Source organism: Rhamphochromis longiceps, linkage group LG23 (genome assembly GCF_057381845.1).
Source record: "Rhamphochromis longiceps isolate RC_006_pf linkage group LG23, R_longiceps_female_GT1.1, whole genome shotgun sequence".
In the NCBI taxonomy this organism is placed as follows: Eukaryota; Metazoa; Chordata; class Actinopteri; order Cichliformes; family Cichlidae; genus Rhamphochromis; species Rhamphochromis longiceps.
The window spans coordinates 3,433,570-3,450,638 of NC_140578.1; the positions used below are offsets into that span (position 1 = coordinate 3,433,570).

General features: G+C 40.0%; 1 protein-coding gene across 3 annotated transcripts; it reads left to right on the forward strand.

Annotated features, from left to right (window-relative positions):
• Window positions 1–888: 888 nt before the first annotated feature.
• mier2 (mesoderm induction early response 1, family member 2) lies at window positions 889–15,703 on the forward strand. Of its 3 annotated transcripts, XM_085398551.1 has the most exons (13): window positions 891–1,358; window positions 2,516–2,687; window positions 3,990–4,103; window positions 4,330–4,438; window positions 5,146–5,225; window positions 5,828–5,897; window positions 7,785–7,930; window positions 8,438–8,519; window positions 10,390–10,484; window positions 10,580–10,710; window positions 12,246–12,388; window positions 12,975–13,075; window positions 14,451–14,587. In XM_085398551.1, exons 2-12 carry the CDS (start codon window positions 2,541–2,543, stop codon window positions 13,028–13,030), a joined length of 1,173 nt encoding a protein of 390 aa, XP_085254677.1. In that variant the 5' UTR covers window positions 891–1,358; window positions 2,516–2,540; the 3' UTR covers window positions 13,031–13,075; window positions 14,451–14,587. The 3 variants fall into 3 exon arrangements, with proteins under 3 accessions (XP_085254676.1, XP_085254675.1, XP_085254677.1); XM_085398550.1 differs by lacking the exon at window positions 12,975–13,075 and having other exon boundaries at window positions 889–1,358; window positions 10,393–10,484; window positions 14,451–15,703; XM_085398549.1 differs by lacking the exon at window positions 12,975–13,075 and having other exon boundaries at window positions 890–1,358; window positions 14,451–15,703.
• Window positions 15,704–17,069: the final 1,366 nt, after the last annotated feature.

Genomic DNA, 17,069 nt, shown 5'->3' on the forward strand with positions numbered 1-17,069 from the left:
TGTAGATAGCGTTTAGCCCACTTCTACTTTTGTTCTCCACATGTCCAGCTGTTGTAAAAGACAAACTGCACCAAGTTTCTATACCAAGGTATACCAATTTTTGGCTCATAGCTCTTTGGGAAGCACCCTGATGGTCCAGAAATATTATTTTGTGCCCGTGTTATCTTTTGCATTCGACACAGATTCAACTAAAGAAATAGGAACAGATTATATGTGTTTCAGCTGTTAGTAACAAAGTGCCTGAAGACACAATTTAAAATGAGGGCTTTGCTAAGCTGTCTGGTTCGTCTCATGAGTTAGGTGCTTTTCTCTGCTTCGGTGATTCAAAGGTAAAGTGAACAAGAAAAAGCTTCCTCATGAAATGGTCAGGTACAACTGGACTAAAAATAATTGAAAAAGCAACCAATGTCCAAAGAAAAATTTTGAAGGACCTTCAGAAACCATTTTATAAAATTACAAGAAAGTCTGGCTCCTTGAAAGCAAAATGTAAAGAGATAAGAGGTGGCGCAAGACTTTGAAGACGTTGAATAGTATTTATGCAAATACTATGCCATCCTACGCAGACATTCTTCAGTTAACGGTATTTAACAAGTTTTTTTTAATCTTCTTAGTTAAATGTTGATACTTTTTGTTTTCCCACTGCTTCTTTTTTCTTTTTTAATATTCTCACCTTCGTTGCTTGATATTCAAGTTTAGTTGAGGCATGTCAGAGAATATGGTGACAACACGTAGAGCTACATTATATGCTTCTATAATCGCTGACAACTTTGAGCAGTCACTGGCTGAGGACAAAGCCATATAAGCAATCTTTATCTGCTTTGGCCATGTCCTGTCCCCTCCTCCACTCGCATAATCAGCACAAACCGTAGTGTCTTTCAGCAACCGCACGTGGACGTGTTGGTAAAGGGGGGCATTTACATTTAACTTAAAGATGCGTTCAGTGCCAAACTATTGTTTACTAATTTAATAGCAGAAGAGCAGAAATTGGGTCACTATTATGTTAAGTTTTAACGCGAAGAATAATTGAACTGATCAGTCGATACATTTCCCTTTTCTTTTTCTAGTAATATTTTTAGAATTGTTACTTACAGTAAAACAACATTTTTAGAGATAATACCGAAAGTGTTGGTTCGGGGCGATTTAAAAAAATTACTTAAAACTACGAAGGATTTTTAAAAAAAAGTTGTAAACTTAAACAAAATGAACTAAACTACTGAAAAAAAGTCATTGTAACTGTGTGCGACGCTGCACTGCAGCCGCTGTTGCTGAATCGTTGCGGCAATAAACGGAGCAGCAGAGAAGAGTAGACCTACAACATCCGGGCAATAGTCAGCTTGCGCAGAAACGGAATGGCGGAGGTAAGTGAGCGAAAACGAGAAATGTAATGACCCAAATGTTAGAGAAGCTGGGCCGAATTTAAGACTTCTGTCACTCCGTACGATACACAAGACTGCCGAGGGTTTGGCCGGCTGGTGAACGACCGCTGAAAGAGAGCTACGGGGGCTATTTAACTGGGAAGCGGCGGAAGAAATGGAGAACCTCTCCAGCGTATCGCCTCTCTCCGCGTTCTTGGCTTTAAAGAGCCATTCCCTCAGCCTTGATAGTAAAGCCGTAGAAAACAATAGGGAGCCCGGTAGGGTCTAACACGGGGGTGCTGAACTATTTCAGGTGTGCCTTGCCGGCGAAGTGGGTTTAGTGAAAAAGTTGGGAGACATGTCATGACTCGGCGGCGGTAAACTCCGACCGTCTCTTTCAGAAATATTGAGAAGTAGTTATTTCCTTCTTGCCACTCGTAGCGAGCCGGAGAGAGGAAGAGGCGTTCAGCACCAAGTCGCAGGAAAGCGCCCCTGGTCAGTCAGACAGCGACCGACGGGTTGGGAGATTTTTGGTGACTTTTGGCGTCGTGAGAAGTAGATTATAATCTAATTTAGAGAGCGCTTGGACTTCATGTGAAGTAGGTTTGGGCGAGATTCTTGTACGGTTACTGCTGTAAGCGTGTTACCCAAAGTTTCCCACTATGGTTATAAACTCTTTATGTGGCCTTCATCCTGTACGTACATTGTATCTGATTAGTTCAGACCAAAGCCGAGCCTGGAATCGTGTCGATGAATCAGGAAAACCACCGTGAAGCTTTTTTTGTTAATGTAGTATCACAGCAAAACCGACCATCCTGTGGTGACAATTCACAATGAGCTCTTGGACATTTAAATATCTTTAAAATTACATTACATTGCGCTTAAACTTCCCACAAGTGCTATGATCAATCTGTTATTAAGTTTAACACCTAAGTCTGGATAGCAGAAGGTCTCATAAGTTGAAAGAAGAGCCCTTGAAAAGTGAGGAGTCAGCTGACCTGTAATGGGATGAGCCAGGATCAGCCACTATTTGATCCTGTGTTGTTCATGTGTTCATTTGTGCGAGTGCCACGGCACCATTTTAATGTACTGTGCTATTTTACATGAGTTTGAATGCAACATAACAGACATACTGTCTTTATCTATGTGCATGTTTGTAGGTGGGTGATAAGCATCTAAACATGAATGCAGAGCTTGTGGCCTAGTGGAGAGTGGAGGAGATACAGCAATGAAGGCCCTCATCTGGAGAAGCAGAAGTCTTTACGGGTCTTAGAGGAGTTGGAGGAGGAGAAGAGTCCTCGCTCGATGAAGATGGCGACACCATCCCACACTGTATGATCACGTTCTGCCATGTTTATATGTGTGATAAACACAAAAATATTCAGCAAAATAGCTTCCTGTGATTATGGGAACCTTATAGTTGCAGGGTGTACTACATCACTGACAGTAATGGCATCGACTATTATTGTTCAGTACAGTTTTGTTACTCTAAAGTCATGTAACATTTGCTTTTGAAATAATTCAGTTACTAGTTCATAGAAATTTTAACAGCAGCGTTTTTTGACAAAAACGAAAAACAGTCTGAGGACCAAAATCTATCAACATACTGCAAGTGAATGTGAATTTTAATAATTACTCTAACCAGCAGCATCGATAACTCTTAATAAACCCCCCTTTTTATGGGCATTATTTGCCTTCAATATAACATTTCAACAGAATTATTTTAAATTGTAGTTTAACAGAGGAGTAAATATGAAGTTGAAGTTGATGAGTTTCAGTACCTGACATCAACCATCCAAAGCAACAGACAGTGCACAAGAGAGGTGTAGAAGAGAGCGCAGGCAGGGTGGAGTGGGTGGAGAGGAGTGTCAGGGGTGATTTGTGACAGAAGTATAGCAGGAAGAGTGAAAAGAAAGGTTTATAAGATGGCAATAAGGTGGTGGAGTTAGGAATGGGAACATCAGAGGGACAATTCAGGTCGAGCAGTTTGGAGAAAAAAGTTAGAGGGAAGCTGAGATGTTTTGACATGTGCAGAGGAGAGAAAGGCAGGCAGCAGGAAAATAGGAAGATTCATAGATGCAGTGAAGGAAGACATGCAGAGGGTTGGTGTGACAGAGGAGGATGCTAGGGATAGGGTGCGATGGAGGCAGATCATCCACTGTGGCGACTCCTAAAGGGAGCAGTCAAAGAAGAAGATGATTTAAATAATCAACGCAACCATTTACTTTTCTCATAATCTCTACGTCTGTTGTCATAACATGTAAAGTAAAGAAATATTCATTTTTACCTTTAAAAATGCTGAAATTCTGAACACCGTGTTCAGGAAATGACATGGGACGTGCAGATGTTGACTCTGACATTTTTACAGAACAGTTCAATTACTTTGAGTAAACTGAGTACACTCTGGGGGTGTTTTAGGCATCTTACAAGGAGACTGCTCAATCAGTCTGATGGCATTATTTGGACAGACCAGGGAAAAGTGTCAAGTGTGCTTGAGATAGCTAAACTGACAGACATGTAGATGATTTTCAAGAAATGTGGGTGTTATTTATACATTTCTGTGGTTTCTTTCCCTCTTATACCCCATCACCTCCCCTCCACCTGTCACTGCCTCCCTCTGTGCCTTATTTGTAGGCCAGTGAGCTTCCCTTGGAGGAGCTGTTGGCTTTCTATGGCTATACAGTATCAGATCCAGAGAAGGAGACCTGTCACATGGCTGCCAGTTTGCCAGACATGACACTGGACAAGGTATACAACCTGAGGTGCACAGAACACACCCGTGGCCTCATTCATCTTTCATTTATTCATCAAAACAGATTTTGATTGGTCGAATTGGTCAGAGAACTTTTGAGAATCAGTCAAAAATATCAAATTGAATGATTGTACATCTAATGAATATGCTAACTCTGTTTTTCTATTTTTACTGTTCTGTCTTTTGTTTTTATTTTTTTGTCTTATTATATGTTTGGTTTAGGATCAGATAACTGAGGATCTCTTCCCTGGGGAGCAGGAAGAATCATTAGCCGACGATCTCACCCCCTCAGTCACCTCAAACACCTCGGATCTGCTTCGCCGCATCCAAGGTAACACCCAGGGAGACACGCATTAACACATTTTCATATAACACTAAAACTCGCTGAAATTTTCTGAGCTAAAGAAAGGTTCGCAGTTTGAAATTGAATCGAATCGAATTTCTGGTGCTTTGATGACATTTCAAATAACACAACCTGTCAGGGTTTGTGATCCTAGGGAAATGCACTCATAATAAGCATTGATTTTATACAGTTCTGTGGAAGTTGTTATGAGATGTTCCTGTCTGATAGCATATATGTGTCACTCTTCATATGACACCATTAAATCAAAGGCAGAGAGATATTTCAATCTACAGGAGTTTTAATATATTGAAACAGTCATATCCAGATAGTGATTCTATGTGAAAGGTGCTGACTCTATAAAACATGAAAACCAAATGTACAGCAGGTATGCAGCTTTAGTGTTGTTCATGGTGCACAGACTGAACACACTGAACAGGTTAAAAAGAGGAGGTGCCACTTTGCTCATTGATGTTGTGCATATTCTGCTTTATACTGAATTGTGGTTCATACTGAGTTAGATGCAGTGTATAGTCATTTTATTTTTTATCATGACTATAAAGAATTGTGGTTTTAAATATGCTTAAGATTCCCTTTCTTAATCAGCAGAAAGATTTGGCTTTTAAGATGGCATGGAAAATCTTGTGGCGTTATTTGAATGTTCTCCTGATCTTTCTCTAATATTTCATGTGTTTTAGGTGGAGACAAAGACACGTTGATCAGTTCATCAGATGAAGACTCTGATGATGTCTCTATTCCATCCAATGAAGAGCAAAAGGTGGGTTACTGAGCATAGTAATCTTATTTTGACTAAGTGACTCTCAATCACCTTTAAGTTTAAGGGAGACACATTACGTTGCAACTTGTCTTTATGGGAAAGCAAATCAGATAAAATGCCAATAGCAAGACAGTTAGGCAGCAATAAAATATGGGTTATCAACCCTTTGGTAATGGTTCTTTTGATCAGTGCAATCAAAGGCTGAATATACACTAGGCTTTGGTTACATTTATATAAACATGACACTTTTTCCTGCTCTGGCACTAATTATAATTCAAAGTTAGGCTACTGAGCTGAGACCTAATTTCAACAGAACCACGATGCTTTTAATGGGCTGGCCAAAAATGCTCTACTTAAGAAAATTCAAATTCATATAAGCCAGAGAAATGGTTAATAGGAAAAAAATCTCCCAAGTTCTAAAACCACAGTGGCTCAGCTTTCTAAATGTAACAGCTTGTTTTGGACAGGCCTGTGTTTCTCATGGTTGTAGGTCGACACAAAGAACACTAACATGTGTACATTTTAAAATAAAATTTCAGCTTTTATAGGCATGATCACACGTTTCACAATTATGACTATTCATGTTTGGATTTCCTGTTTAGGAGATCATGGTTGGCTCCATGTATCAGGCAAAAATCCCTCCAATCAGCCCGTACACCTACCAGGAGAGAGGTAAGCAACTGAAATTGTCATTTTTGACAGTTGTTCTGATATATATACACACATATATATTAGGGGTGCAACGATACACAAAATTCACGGTTCGGTTCGATACTTTGGTGTCACGGTTCGATATTTTTTCGATACAAAAAAATGTTCATGCCTTTTTAATTTGTCATTTATTAAAATTATAAATATATATTTTAACTCAAACGTACAGTTTTTAAATTTAATGTTGCTGAAACAACAAAGTAATAAAAAAAATAAATCTATCTGATCGAGAAATCACTAATCTTTGGAAAAGAGAGTTTATTACAGAGAAATGGCTCTTTCCAAAATAAAAGCTATACTATACGCTTCTTCTGGGCTATATTCTCAGCAGCATATTAAACATATCAGGTCCCCATAAGGAGAATCCTGTGCTAACGGCTATCTAAATGACTCGGGTAAAGTTTGTAGCATGCGTGCTTGTTGTTTTTGTCTGCTTCGACTTGTCTTTGCACGAGGATGATGTCGGAGTAAATGTGCAGTCATATTCGTTGTGTTCCCACTAGTGCTGTCAGCGTTAATCTGAAATGACGTTAACGCCACAACACGGCAAATCTCCGTTAACGTGCTGCCGTCCAGCGTCAACACGTTAACGAGAAAACTGCGCTAACACACTAGTTCCCACCCATGTAATTGAGCATTGCGTGGCACATCCGACATACTGTTTTACTTTTGTCCATGACGCGCTTACCTTCAGGGTCATACTTCACATGAAAACCAAAATAGTTCCAAAGGCCAGATCTGAATGAGGGTAGGGGAGGAAGTTTGCCATGTTGCAACGAGCTTCTGTCTTGCTAGCTTGCGCTGCGCTCAGTAATGGATCTGCGCTCGACAGTGCAGCCTAGGCGGAGTAGTCGAACGCAGATCCACTGAGCTCTCAACACAGACAGCATCGTCAGAAGAAAAGTTGATAAAATAAATTAAAAATTTTGTATTGTTCGATACATTTGCGTACCGAACCGAAAGCACTGTATCAAACGGTTCAATATCGATATGAGTATCGTTGCACCCCTAATATATATATACATATATATACTCGACTCGGAAGTAGACCTGTTGCTCTGTCTGTGGCTTTTCATCACACTCGGGGACCACAGTGTTGTTTTCCGTAGACATTTCCCTCGTTGCCGGGTTTCAAAAATGGCGATGTTGAGTTTCGTGAATGAGACTCTCTTGACTCATTAAGTGACACCGCTGACCAGCCAATCGGTGGCATGCAGTCTGACGATGTCACATTTTAGTATCTGCTCAGATCACTTGGAACCCCGGCCAAGCATGTGTACCTTGTGCCTGGTACGTTTTTTTAGGAATGATCTAATGGAAAATCCTGAAAACTGTGGTGAACCGTGGCGAGTTGATCAGATGGTACTAATGGAAGAGGGGATTACGTGTTTAGTACTGTGTCCAAGCACTTTTGACTCCCCAGAGTTGGTGTGATTGATGTGTACTGTGCTGTGACCTGCTTCAAGATGTAGGACCAGCACAGTTCTGTTGGACTCAGCTCAGTGTGCAGAGTGTGGTCGTGCTGCCTTCATTAAAAATTGCTGTTACATTATTAACAAATCTATAAGGAATGTGGGAGGACAATTTGTCTCTGCTTCTAAAAAACCGCCCAAATACATCCACAAAAAAATACATCAACCTCATTGTGCTCGGCAAGACTGCCTTTCAAAGCATGTTGATGCATGAAAGAGAGAGTGAGTGTGAAAGAGAGGAGCTGAGGCACTGAGAAAAACCGAGGTGTATTCAAGTCCATAATGTAAAGCACAGTGCAAACACGAACACGATACAGAGTAAACGTGTCTAATGTGTCCGCTGTAAGTCTGAGAAACTGTGCCTGTCACCCTCTAGCTTACAGCACCGAAGACCAGTTGTTGTGGAGGCCAGGGGTTCTGCCAGTGCATGAAGTGGAGGAGTTCTTGCTGAATGCACAAAGACCCCGTGGCCAGGAGGAGGCAGTAGGAACCGAGGAGGTCATTGTCCAAGACAATGAACAGGTACATCTCAGCAAACACTGCTGGCTACTTTTGTTTGTTTAAGCTAGTCTGTAGTAACACGTAAGCGCCCCTCTTCAGTAACGAAGTATTCTTCCTTCATGGCAATGTCGCAACTGCCCCCCACACAAAGGCGAATGACTCATCTTAACCAGTTTTTAGCTGTGGTAAAATATAATAAATGTGCCTTCTGTACACGCTGAAAGAAACAAACAGCTGGATAAAAAGAAGTCCATGTATTATTAGATCTGTGTACTTGAAGATTTTACTTTTGTCTTGTTATTCAGATGTCTGGATTACTAACCTCATCCCAATCTCCTTAAGACGTTTCAGAAGACTTCTTCTACTTGTCTCGTTTAGTCTGCATTACCTGAACTCATAGTGGACCATGGCTAAACATGGTCAGCCTTTATGTCCATAATCAAGAGTTCTTGTTTTCTTTAACTTGCCTTAAACCGAGAGGTAAGTCTTCACTGAGTGACAGTTTTTGTGTTTCCTCTAAACCTTCAGGCACTGTACGAGTTAGTGAAATGCAACTTTAATGTCGAAGAAGCACTGAGGCGATTTCGTTTCAACGTGAAAGTATTCAGTGGTAAGAACTATCCCGTTGTCCTACTTTCCCCAACTGGGCATTTTACACCTTTGTGAACAACCCAGAATAAGTTTGTAATAATGATTGATAGTATGTAAATTTAAAGTCATCAGAAAATCGTTGCACCCATATGTCACAGGTTTTTGCAGTTACAGTGTTTTATACAATTTTTTAATCCATTAGCAAGGGCAAAACTTAACTGAGGAATTCCCAGACATGAAACTGTGGCCTATTTTCAACCATTGACCCTAGTTAGGCATTTATACCCACAACACACAAAATTTTATCATATTTAGTTACATAAAACCGTTACCATACTATACAATATAGATACAAGTCAATAAATAGAGATAACTAGGGAAAAACATAAATAAAATGAAATGCACATAAAACGATACAGAAATTAACAAATGATTTTTATTTGCCATTAACCAAAATTTGACTTTTAATAAGATTCAATATCTATAATTAATTTGATTTCAGGAGGCCTGACAGGACATGCTTCCTGAATAGGTGACAGGTCATTATGGCGAATGCTGATTGTCCAAATTTAGATCTTTGATGTGGTGTTTTACAGTGTCCAACATGGTCCTAGTGACTGCCGTCACCGTCTTATGCATCTAGAGGTATGCGGCCAGTCTGCATTTAAAAACTACTTTAACACAAAAGATATGAATGAAAACATCAAAACTAAGTGGACTGTATTTTTTTAAATTCATTATTTAGAGTCTGTTTATAAAAAGATAGAAGGTGCTTAGTTGTAGATGGTGATACTTAGACCCATACTGTCATAAAATATCACAAATTGCGAAAATATGAAAGAATGCATAAACAGCTGGGCTGCTGCAAAGTTCATCTAGTGTTGAATAAGATTGAAAACACTCAGATTGGTCTTAACAGTCTTTGAATTTGTTTCATGTTTATCAAATTTGAGTTGCGGATCTCAAATTATTATTAAAAACGTAAAATGTTATCATCAGCCTCTGGGTAGCTTGCAGGCAAATCACTGATAAACAGAGTGCAAAGCATTGGAACAAGTAGCAGTCCTTGGGGAATGCCCATTCTGTTTTTCAATAGTTTCACTAATTTTCTTTCTTGTTCATCCATCACACACTGCACATTTGGGTATATTGTGATTGGCAGTGTCAAATGCGTTTTTTAGATCAAGAATAACAAGACCCTCAAAAGTTTGTGTGTATTCCACCCCCACAAAACTGCCACCAAAAAAGCCCTTAATGGTGTTAGTAAAATAACAGGTTACTATTTCTGCGTAATATTTTGGTCTAAAGCCGAATTGTTTCAGGGAAAAGAATTGATTGGTCTGTAGATGTGTAAATAGTTGTGTTACCACAACATTTTCAAGTATCCATGACAAAAAAGCGAGTATGAAAAAAGTTCAGTCGTTGAAAGTCAGCCTCCCCTGGTCTTCTCAATAAAGCCTGTGTTAGAATTAGATCTGCAGTAACAGCATACCAGTGTCAATGAAAAATCTGTGGTATTCTTAATAAAAGAGAGAAATGCAGGCTTATTCAACAACCCAAGGCCAGTGTAATTCTTTTCCGGTGCAAAGTATGACGTTTCATTACCATTTCGGTGGAACTATAGCTGCCAACTTCATCACTGCAGAGAAGGAATAACTCACTGATGTGACCTCATGACCTTCAAATCAGAAATGAGCCTCCAGTTTAAGACCAGTTTTATTATGCTAGAAACAGGAAAGCAAAATTAACAGATTATGATATTAAGAGTGTCACTTTTCATTTCAGTTTTTCTGTTCTATTTAGTTTATGTGATTGTAATTACAATTATGTAAAAATGTAAAATTATTATGTAGTTTTATAAACTTATTTTTGATGTCCGCTGTCTTTAGAAGAGCTCTGCTCCTGGAGCGAGGAGGAGTGCAGGAACTTTGAGCATGGGTATCGAGTTTATGGGAAAAACTTCCACCTCATTCAGGCAAATAAGGTGAGCACCCAGAGGATGACCTGCTACCTGATATGCTGATTTAAAAGTGTTGACTATTTTCCGCTAATGCAAAAACAACCTCTTCTTATCCACAGGTACGAACACGCTCAGTGGGTGAGTGTGTGGAGTATTACTACATGTGGAAGAAGTCTGAACGTCACAAGTACTTTACTCAGCAGGCTACCAGGCTGAGCCGCAAGAAGTACAGCCTGCAATCAGGGAGCATGTGAGTGTTGCTGGGACACCAATCTGAAGATAACCAGAGTCTTTTAGATAAAAGGTGCAATCAGAAAGAACGGCACATAAAAAGCAAGAACAGCCATCGGATTTCAGGTTTGTCTCCTTGTGGAGCACTGCACTGCTCCCCGCTGCTCCCATCTGTCCACTTGCATCTTAATTATGGCCAACAAATTCACTCAAACCTCTTTGTGAATTTGTCCTGTACTCCACAATGAAATCTAAATGGAAACAGTTTGGACTACAGAAATCCAGCAAATGTACATGTGCAAGTGATCCGAGTGGGACTTTACAGAGAGCAGTTCTGAAGTGTTAAAGTGTTGCACAAGGAGACAGCCTTGAAGGGGAAACCTGCTTTTAGGAATGTGTCAGGAAGTACTTCCAAACTCTGCCATATCAAACATGCTCTCCAGAGTAGCTCAAAGTAGCTTTAAGATTTTTGGTTTTTTTCTGATCCCTGCAAAAATTTTGGTATTTTGTTTTTCTAAATGGTAAAAATGGTAAATGGCCTGTATTTGTATAGCGCTTTACTAGTCCCTAAGGACCCCAAAGCGCTTTACACTACATCCAGTCATCCACCCATTCACACACACATTCACACACTGGTGATGGCAGCTACATTGTAGCCACAGCCACCCTGGAGCGCACTAACAGTATGTATGATTCTGTCTCATAACAGAATCATACAAAAACTATGAAGCTCATTTTCATGACACTTGATAAAGAGGTAGAGTTCGGGTAAAGGAAGTGCTCATTTACACTTTGGTACATGTCTAGAATCACTTCCTGTAAAATTGCCAGATAGGCTTTGGACTTCAGAGAGGTCTACTTTCTAAGCGTGAGACCTGTCAGGTAGCTCAAGGATCAATTCTAAATCTCTTACTTTTTAATTCTTACATGCTGCCATTGGGCAGTATTTTCATGAGACACGGCCTCCTTAATATTCTGTGGGTTACTGATGATCCTGATGGTATTGATGATCTCTTGCTCGCTCAGTTTTAGATTAAACTGGTCTAGATGTTGCAGAATTTTTAAGAACATGATAAATAAAAATTGTTGACCTAACTTGCAAATTAGAAAACCTGATGTGCGCTTTTAGTGCGTTATTAGGTTAAACCATTGTTACGCTCTTTCTCCAGTCCACCGAATAAATTAAATAAATGTAGTACAGGTAAGTAAAAGGTCTACACTAAAACTACATCAGGTTACACCAGATGACCTATTACAACTGGAACCTGGAAGGGCCTAATTCTTCATTCCCACATGTTTTTGCTTCATTTTAACAGCATTTTGACAAATTCCACCTCACTTGATCTGTAAGCAAATAAAGTTTTCGTGAGCTATCTGTTAAAGTCTCTCACCTCAAAGGACGTCTAAAGATGCTGGTGGTCTGCAAAGAGCTGGTTAATCCAAGTTATATGAACAGATTTTACAACAACTACTGTCTGAGTGAAAACTGTGAGCTCTGTAGGTCGCAAACACATAATTTATCAGAGCTGGAAGTAGTTCTGCTGTGTGTTGCAGGGAGGATGGAGACCAGGATGGGGAGGTTGTGGAACTCGAGGGAAACAACAGTTCCACAAGGTTGTTGCCTCACAGCTCCATGGGCACAGGGCAGCTGGAGTCCCCATTACCTCCACAGTCGAACCTGGACCAGGACAAACAAGGTAAAAACCAGAGGTCGCCTCATAAAAACACCTGACGTGATGGCTCAGATGGAAGCTCTTTATATTTACTTTGGTGAGCTCTTGCCACACAAAATGTCCTTTCTTACAGAGAACTAAAATAATATTCAAATAATAGTGAAGCAAAGGCTTCAGTCTAAAGTGTTATTAACTGTGGCCTTAAGTTCAAAGTAAAGACACAAGCTTCTTCTTCTTCTTCACAAAAGAAAAAGTAGATAAACAAAAGTTTCAGTGTCTGATAAAACTGAAGCTATGTATGTTTACCCATCTTTTTGTACGTAAACCATTTACATGCCATGTGAAACATACATGCCAAATCATCTTTCAGTCATGTTATACATGGGCTCCATTGATTTCCTGTTTGTTTATATATTCTTCCTGTTTATTTTGACATATTTATTATCCCTGTCTCATATGAAACATTTTATGTCTCCCTTCCTTTGTTTTCCCCAATATTTTCATGGTATACATTTGTTTTGTGTTGTGTTTTTGCTCGCATGTATGCACGTCTGCGCGTGTGTCTGTGTGTGCGCGCTTGGGCATGTTGTGCATGTTGATGGTGCTCCAGAAGAAGAGGGCCGCCCCAGGCGCAGACGAACTCCCCGTTTTCTCTTAAAGCCATGACCTCAGTCCACTCAGGCCACAGACAGCAGGTTGAGCAGCCTGCAGGTAAAGAGGATGAGTACAGAAAACTAAAATAATGTGGTCACTGGGAAATAATCAGACAAATAAATAGACAAAGTTTAATGAGAAAGGAAAGAAACGGGTCTAATGTAAACAGCCTCCTCTGGCTGTGTAATAATTAGCGCATTTGCAAATAGTGTCTGAATAATGTTGGAGATGTTATTTAAAATATTGCTTTTTGCTTTTTTCCCTTTGTTTTTTCCAAATACAGTTTTTTCCCTTATATACCGTCACATCTTTTCAAAATAAGACTGCTGTATTAAAATAAACTTCAAAATCAGTGTAGCAAAAAAAAATGCATTTATTGCAGTGGCTCGCTGATATACACAGCACAGCATGTGTAGAATTCACAGTATAAAACATGCAGTAAACAGAGTTGTGTAGATATTTCAGATAGTTCATAATCTCCTCATATGAGGAAGATGTTTGAGGAGATTACCCAGCAAACATGGTTCAAACTGCGACGTCGCGTCCCTGGTCAGGACAGGTCGGGGTGCGACGCCGATGTAGAGCGATGGATGTAGATGTTGTTTCCGCATAGAACAAAAGGGACGTCGGCTCGTCTCTTAAACGGTGAGAAATGAATATTAAGTTATTGCAAAGATGGAATGATAGCCATTTTTATTATTTATTCATTATTTTTTCACAACTAATATGTGGTTGTGAGCAGATATCCACATGAATATTTCCGTGGATTTTACATCGTCACGTACTCACAGAGTCGTGCTCCTGGAATCTTTTTAAATGTTTTAAATAAACAACACTTTTAAGTTGTTTTCAGTTTCGTAAATCTGAATTTCTTTTCATTTTTTTGTTGGTGAATTTAGCACATTGGACAATTATTCCCTCTCTGTCTGCGACGTCGACTCAGGAATGCTTCATTCAAACATGAAGTTCGGTTTTCTCGACCTGAAAGCGTGAGGTCACGAGTTTGAGTCACCACTAAGGTTTCTTCTTTTCTTCTCATGCTTTTCTTGAGAGAATTTAATTTCTATTTCCTTTATTCTGACAGTAAAACAGAATTTTTAAACACAAACTTTCTCGTGCTTGAAAATCTAACAAGGACGTTCGACAAGAACCTCGTTTATGTTAGGAAGTTGGTGCTGATGTGAAGGTAACATTCTTGATATCGGTTCAGCTTTCATTTTGGAACTATGACTATCGTTCGAGAAAAGACCGCCAGCCGTTTAAATGTTTGCTGGGTACTCTGTAGTAGAAATAGGTACGCTAGAAGAGCACAAAAGCACTCCTCAGATGCCATTGTAACCATAGACATCAAACATACATCCTAGAATATATGACAACAGTAATGGAGGTTTTATTAATCTGTCGTCCTGTGAATTTCTATACGTCTGTCCAGATGGCGAGCTGGTGATGGGCTTGTCAGAGCTGTGCGGCGACGAGTGTCCTCAGCAGCTGTTCGGATGTCCTTTCTCTCTCCCGCCCATAGACGGCCTGCAGGAATCTGGTTCAGATAGTTGTTGTCCTTCAGCTCCAGTCCAGCTCCAGTCTCAGCTCTTTGCTGAGACCTCCCAGTGGGCCTGCGGGAACTCTCCGGCCCTCCATGACAACCACGGGCTCCCAAACTCTTGTTTCTTTCAGCTACACATGCGTGGCGAACATTTACTTTCTGAGGGCCCTGACTGTGGCACAGTGAGCGGTGGGGCCAGTGCTTCCCACATGCTGCAGGTGGAATTTAGCCTGCCGTCCTCTTCATCATCCTCAACCGCTGTCCTCCCGTCACACTTCCAGGCATTCAGCAGTTTGCTTCACCCCTCACCCGTCCAGCATCCTCGCTCTCTCACACAGTGAAGGGGACATGGAGATATCTAAGTGGTACTCTGTGTAATTTGCCCTGTGTGTTTTTGGTTGGTAGTGATCTTTTACAGCAGGGTGAAAAAGAAATGAGAGGACAAAAAGTGCGTTAATGCAACTTGCTTGAAAACAGATGGACCTATTACCTGTGTTAGCAGGTGACTTGTGTGCCTCTTCTTAAAAGGAGGCGCTCGAATCCTACGCCCATTGTGGAATGATGACTGTGTTAATCACTACTTTCAGGCATTGATTATGTGCTGCTGTCCATTATTCCTGAAACTGATTATTGACAATGTTGACCACTGCTGCTTTGTTTTCTTATTTATCAGAACAGACAAATTTGACTGCTGCTCAGATTTGGTTTTCCCCCCCAGATTCTTACCGTGAATACAGACAACATGACTGTTTTTATGCTCTTCATATCAGTCAGCATTTTCACTGCTGCAGCCATTTCAGATCTGCTATTGGACTGTACCTCACCTGATGTAATACGGGGGTGGGGGGGTCTGACTACAGAGTAAAATCTGTCCACTTATACAACATAGAATAGTTTATTTAAACATTAACTTAAAATGTTTTCTCCTTTCTTGGCCCTACATATCTGCTTTGTCTTTATTCTACACAAAAGTTCATCTTTCTTAAGATTTAAAAAAATATGAACACCTTAAAGGAAAAAAAGTTCTACGGTTGATTTGAATATGCAGCAATGTAGGAGCCTAATGGGGCGCAATAACTTCCTGTTTTATTGTATTTTATTTCTTTTTTAAATTTCCTTTCTTTTTGCTTCTGTGGAAATTTTCCTCTTTTTTCCCACCACTGAAAATGTATATAGATTTATAAAGGTGCAGGGTTTTGTCATCAGTCATGAACACCATTTCTCGTATGATGAATAACTGCTACCATGACGAGCCTGTTTCATATAATGGGCTTAAAAATGAAAGACTGAAATATAAAACTTTACATGCTAAGCTGCCATATACAGAAGTGAGAATACCCGTGTGCAATATCGCTGAAATATAAAACGGTTCACGAGTGAAATATTTCCACCACATAAAGATAAAACAAAAACATAAAATATACATAAGCACAAAAACAAACAAACGCAGTTGTGGTCAGAAGCTTACACACGAGTCATCATGTGCATGAATGTCATTGAAATCTGGGGCTTTTAATTATTTCTTTGAACTGTTCAGTTTCTGGGGAGTCATCTTTAATGACTTTACAAACATGAATTGTGTTTGAATTTGTTTTCGATCTTCACTAATCCACACAATGTCAAAAATGTACATAGAGCTTTTCAGATTTATACATTTGGTTAAATTTCCTTTATCGACCTGCAGCTGAACCAGACACCTTAGTAGCTGACATTTCCAGCTGTAAATTTCTCCCCTCTTCTTGGCAGAGTTCATACCCATGATGTATGTAAACTTCTGACCACAACAAAAAGATCAGCGACAAGTCAGAAAATCTGATTACTGAAACCAAAACAAGTCCTTCTCAGATCTCCAGTTAGCCTGGATCCATTAACATGAGCATCAGAACGTACAGTTTATTTATTTATGGGTGTCTATCAGCAAAAGAACAGATGCATAAATAATCAGAAGAAGTAGATCAAACCACAGTAGCTGTTCTCTAGCACGGGCTAGCTCTTGAAAACACAGCCACGTGTTAGATGACTCACATACGTTCACCACAACGAACAGGAAGTCTCTCTCCAGCACAAAACTGTTACAAACATGAGAAGAAGCCTGACGCTTATTAGGAGCAGATTTCTTAGTCAGATGACGGATGAATTTGTTTTCCCTAGATTTGTTCCAGCATGTTTAGCATAAGCTGGGCCAAGACCACCACAGTGAATACAGTCCCAGCAGTGAGGCAGGGAGGTGGGACTGTGGCTGGATGAAGTGTTGGGGGAATGTTTCTTGATATCTTGATAAATGTCTTTAGATAAATTACTGGTTGACAGGATGACTCCAAGTCTCCAGAATTTTCAAAAAAGATTGTCACTGCCAAAAGTACCATAGGAAGAAAATAGTTTAAACTGAGACGACCACATCTGAATCCAACAGAGCACCATATGAGTATTTTAAAGAGAAAGGCAGAGCAACAAGGAGCAGCTGAGAGGACTGTCGAACATTGAAGCCAACACGCTGAGTAATTAAAA

What these genes read in the sequence shown, in the direction of transcription:
- mier2 (XM_085398549.1), top strand. Translation starts at nt 2,541, where the DNA reads ATGCAGAGCTTGTGGCCTAGTGGAGAGTGGAGGAGATACAGCAATGAA. An exon ending in CAGACATGACACTGGACAAG is followed by an intron (nt 4,104 to 4,329) that starts GTATACAACCTG and finishes TGTTTGGTTTAG; the next exon opens with GATCAGATAACTGAGGATCT. An exon ending in CATCCAATGAAGAGCAAAAG is followed by an intron (nt 5,226 to 5,827) that starts GTGGGTTACTGA and finishes TTTCCTGTTTAG; the next exon opens with GAGATCATGGTTGGCTCCAT.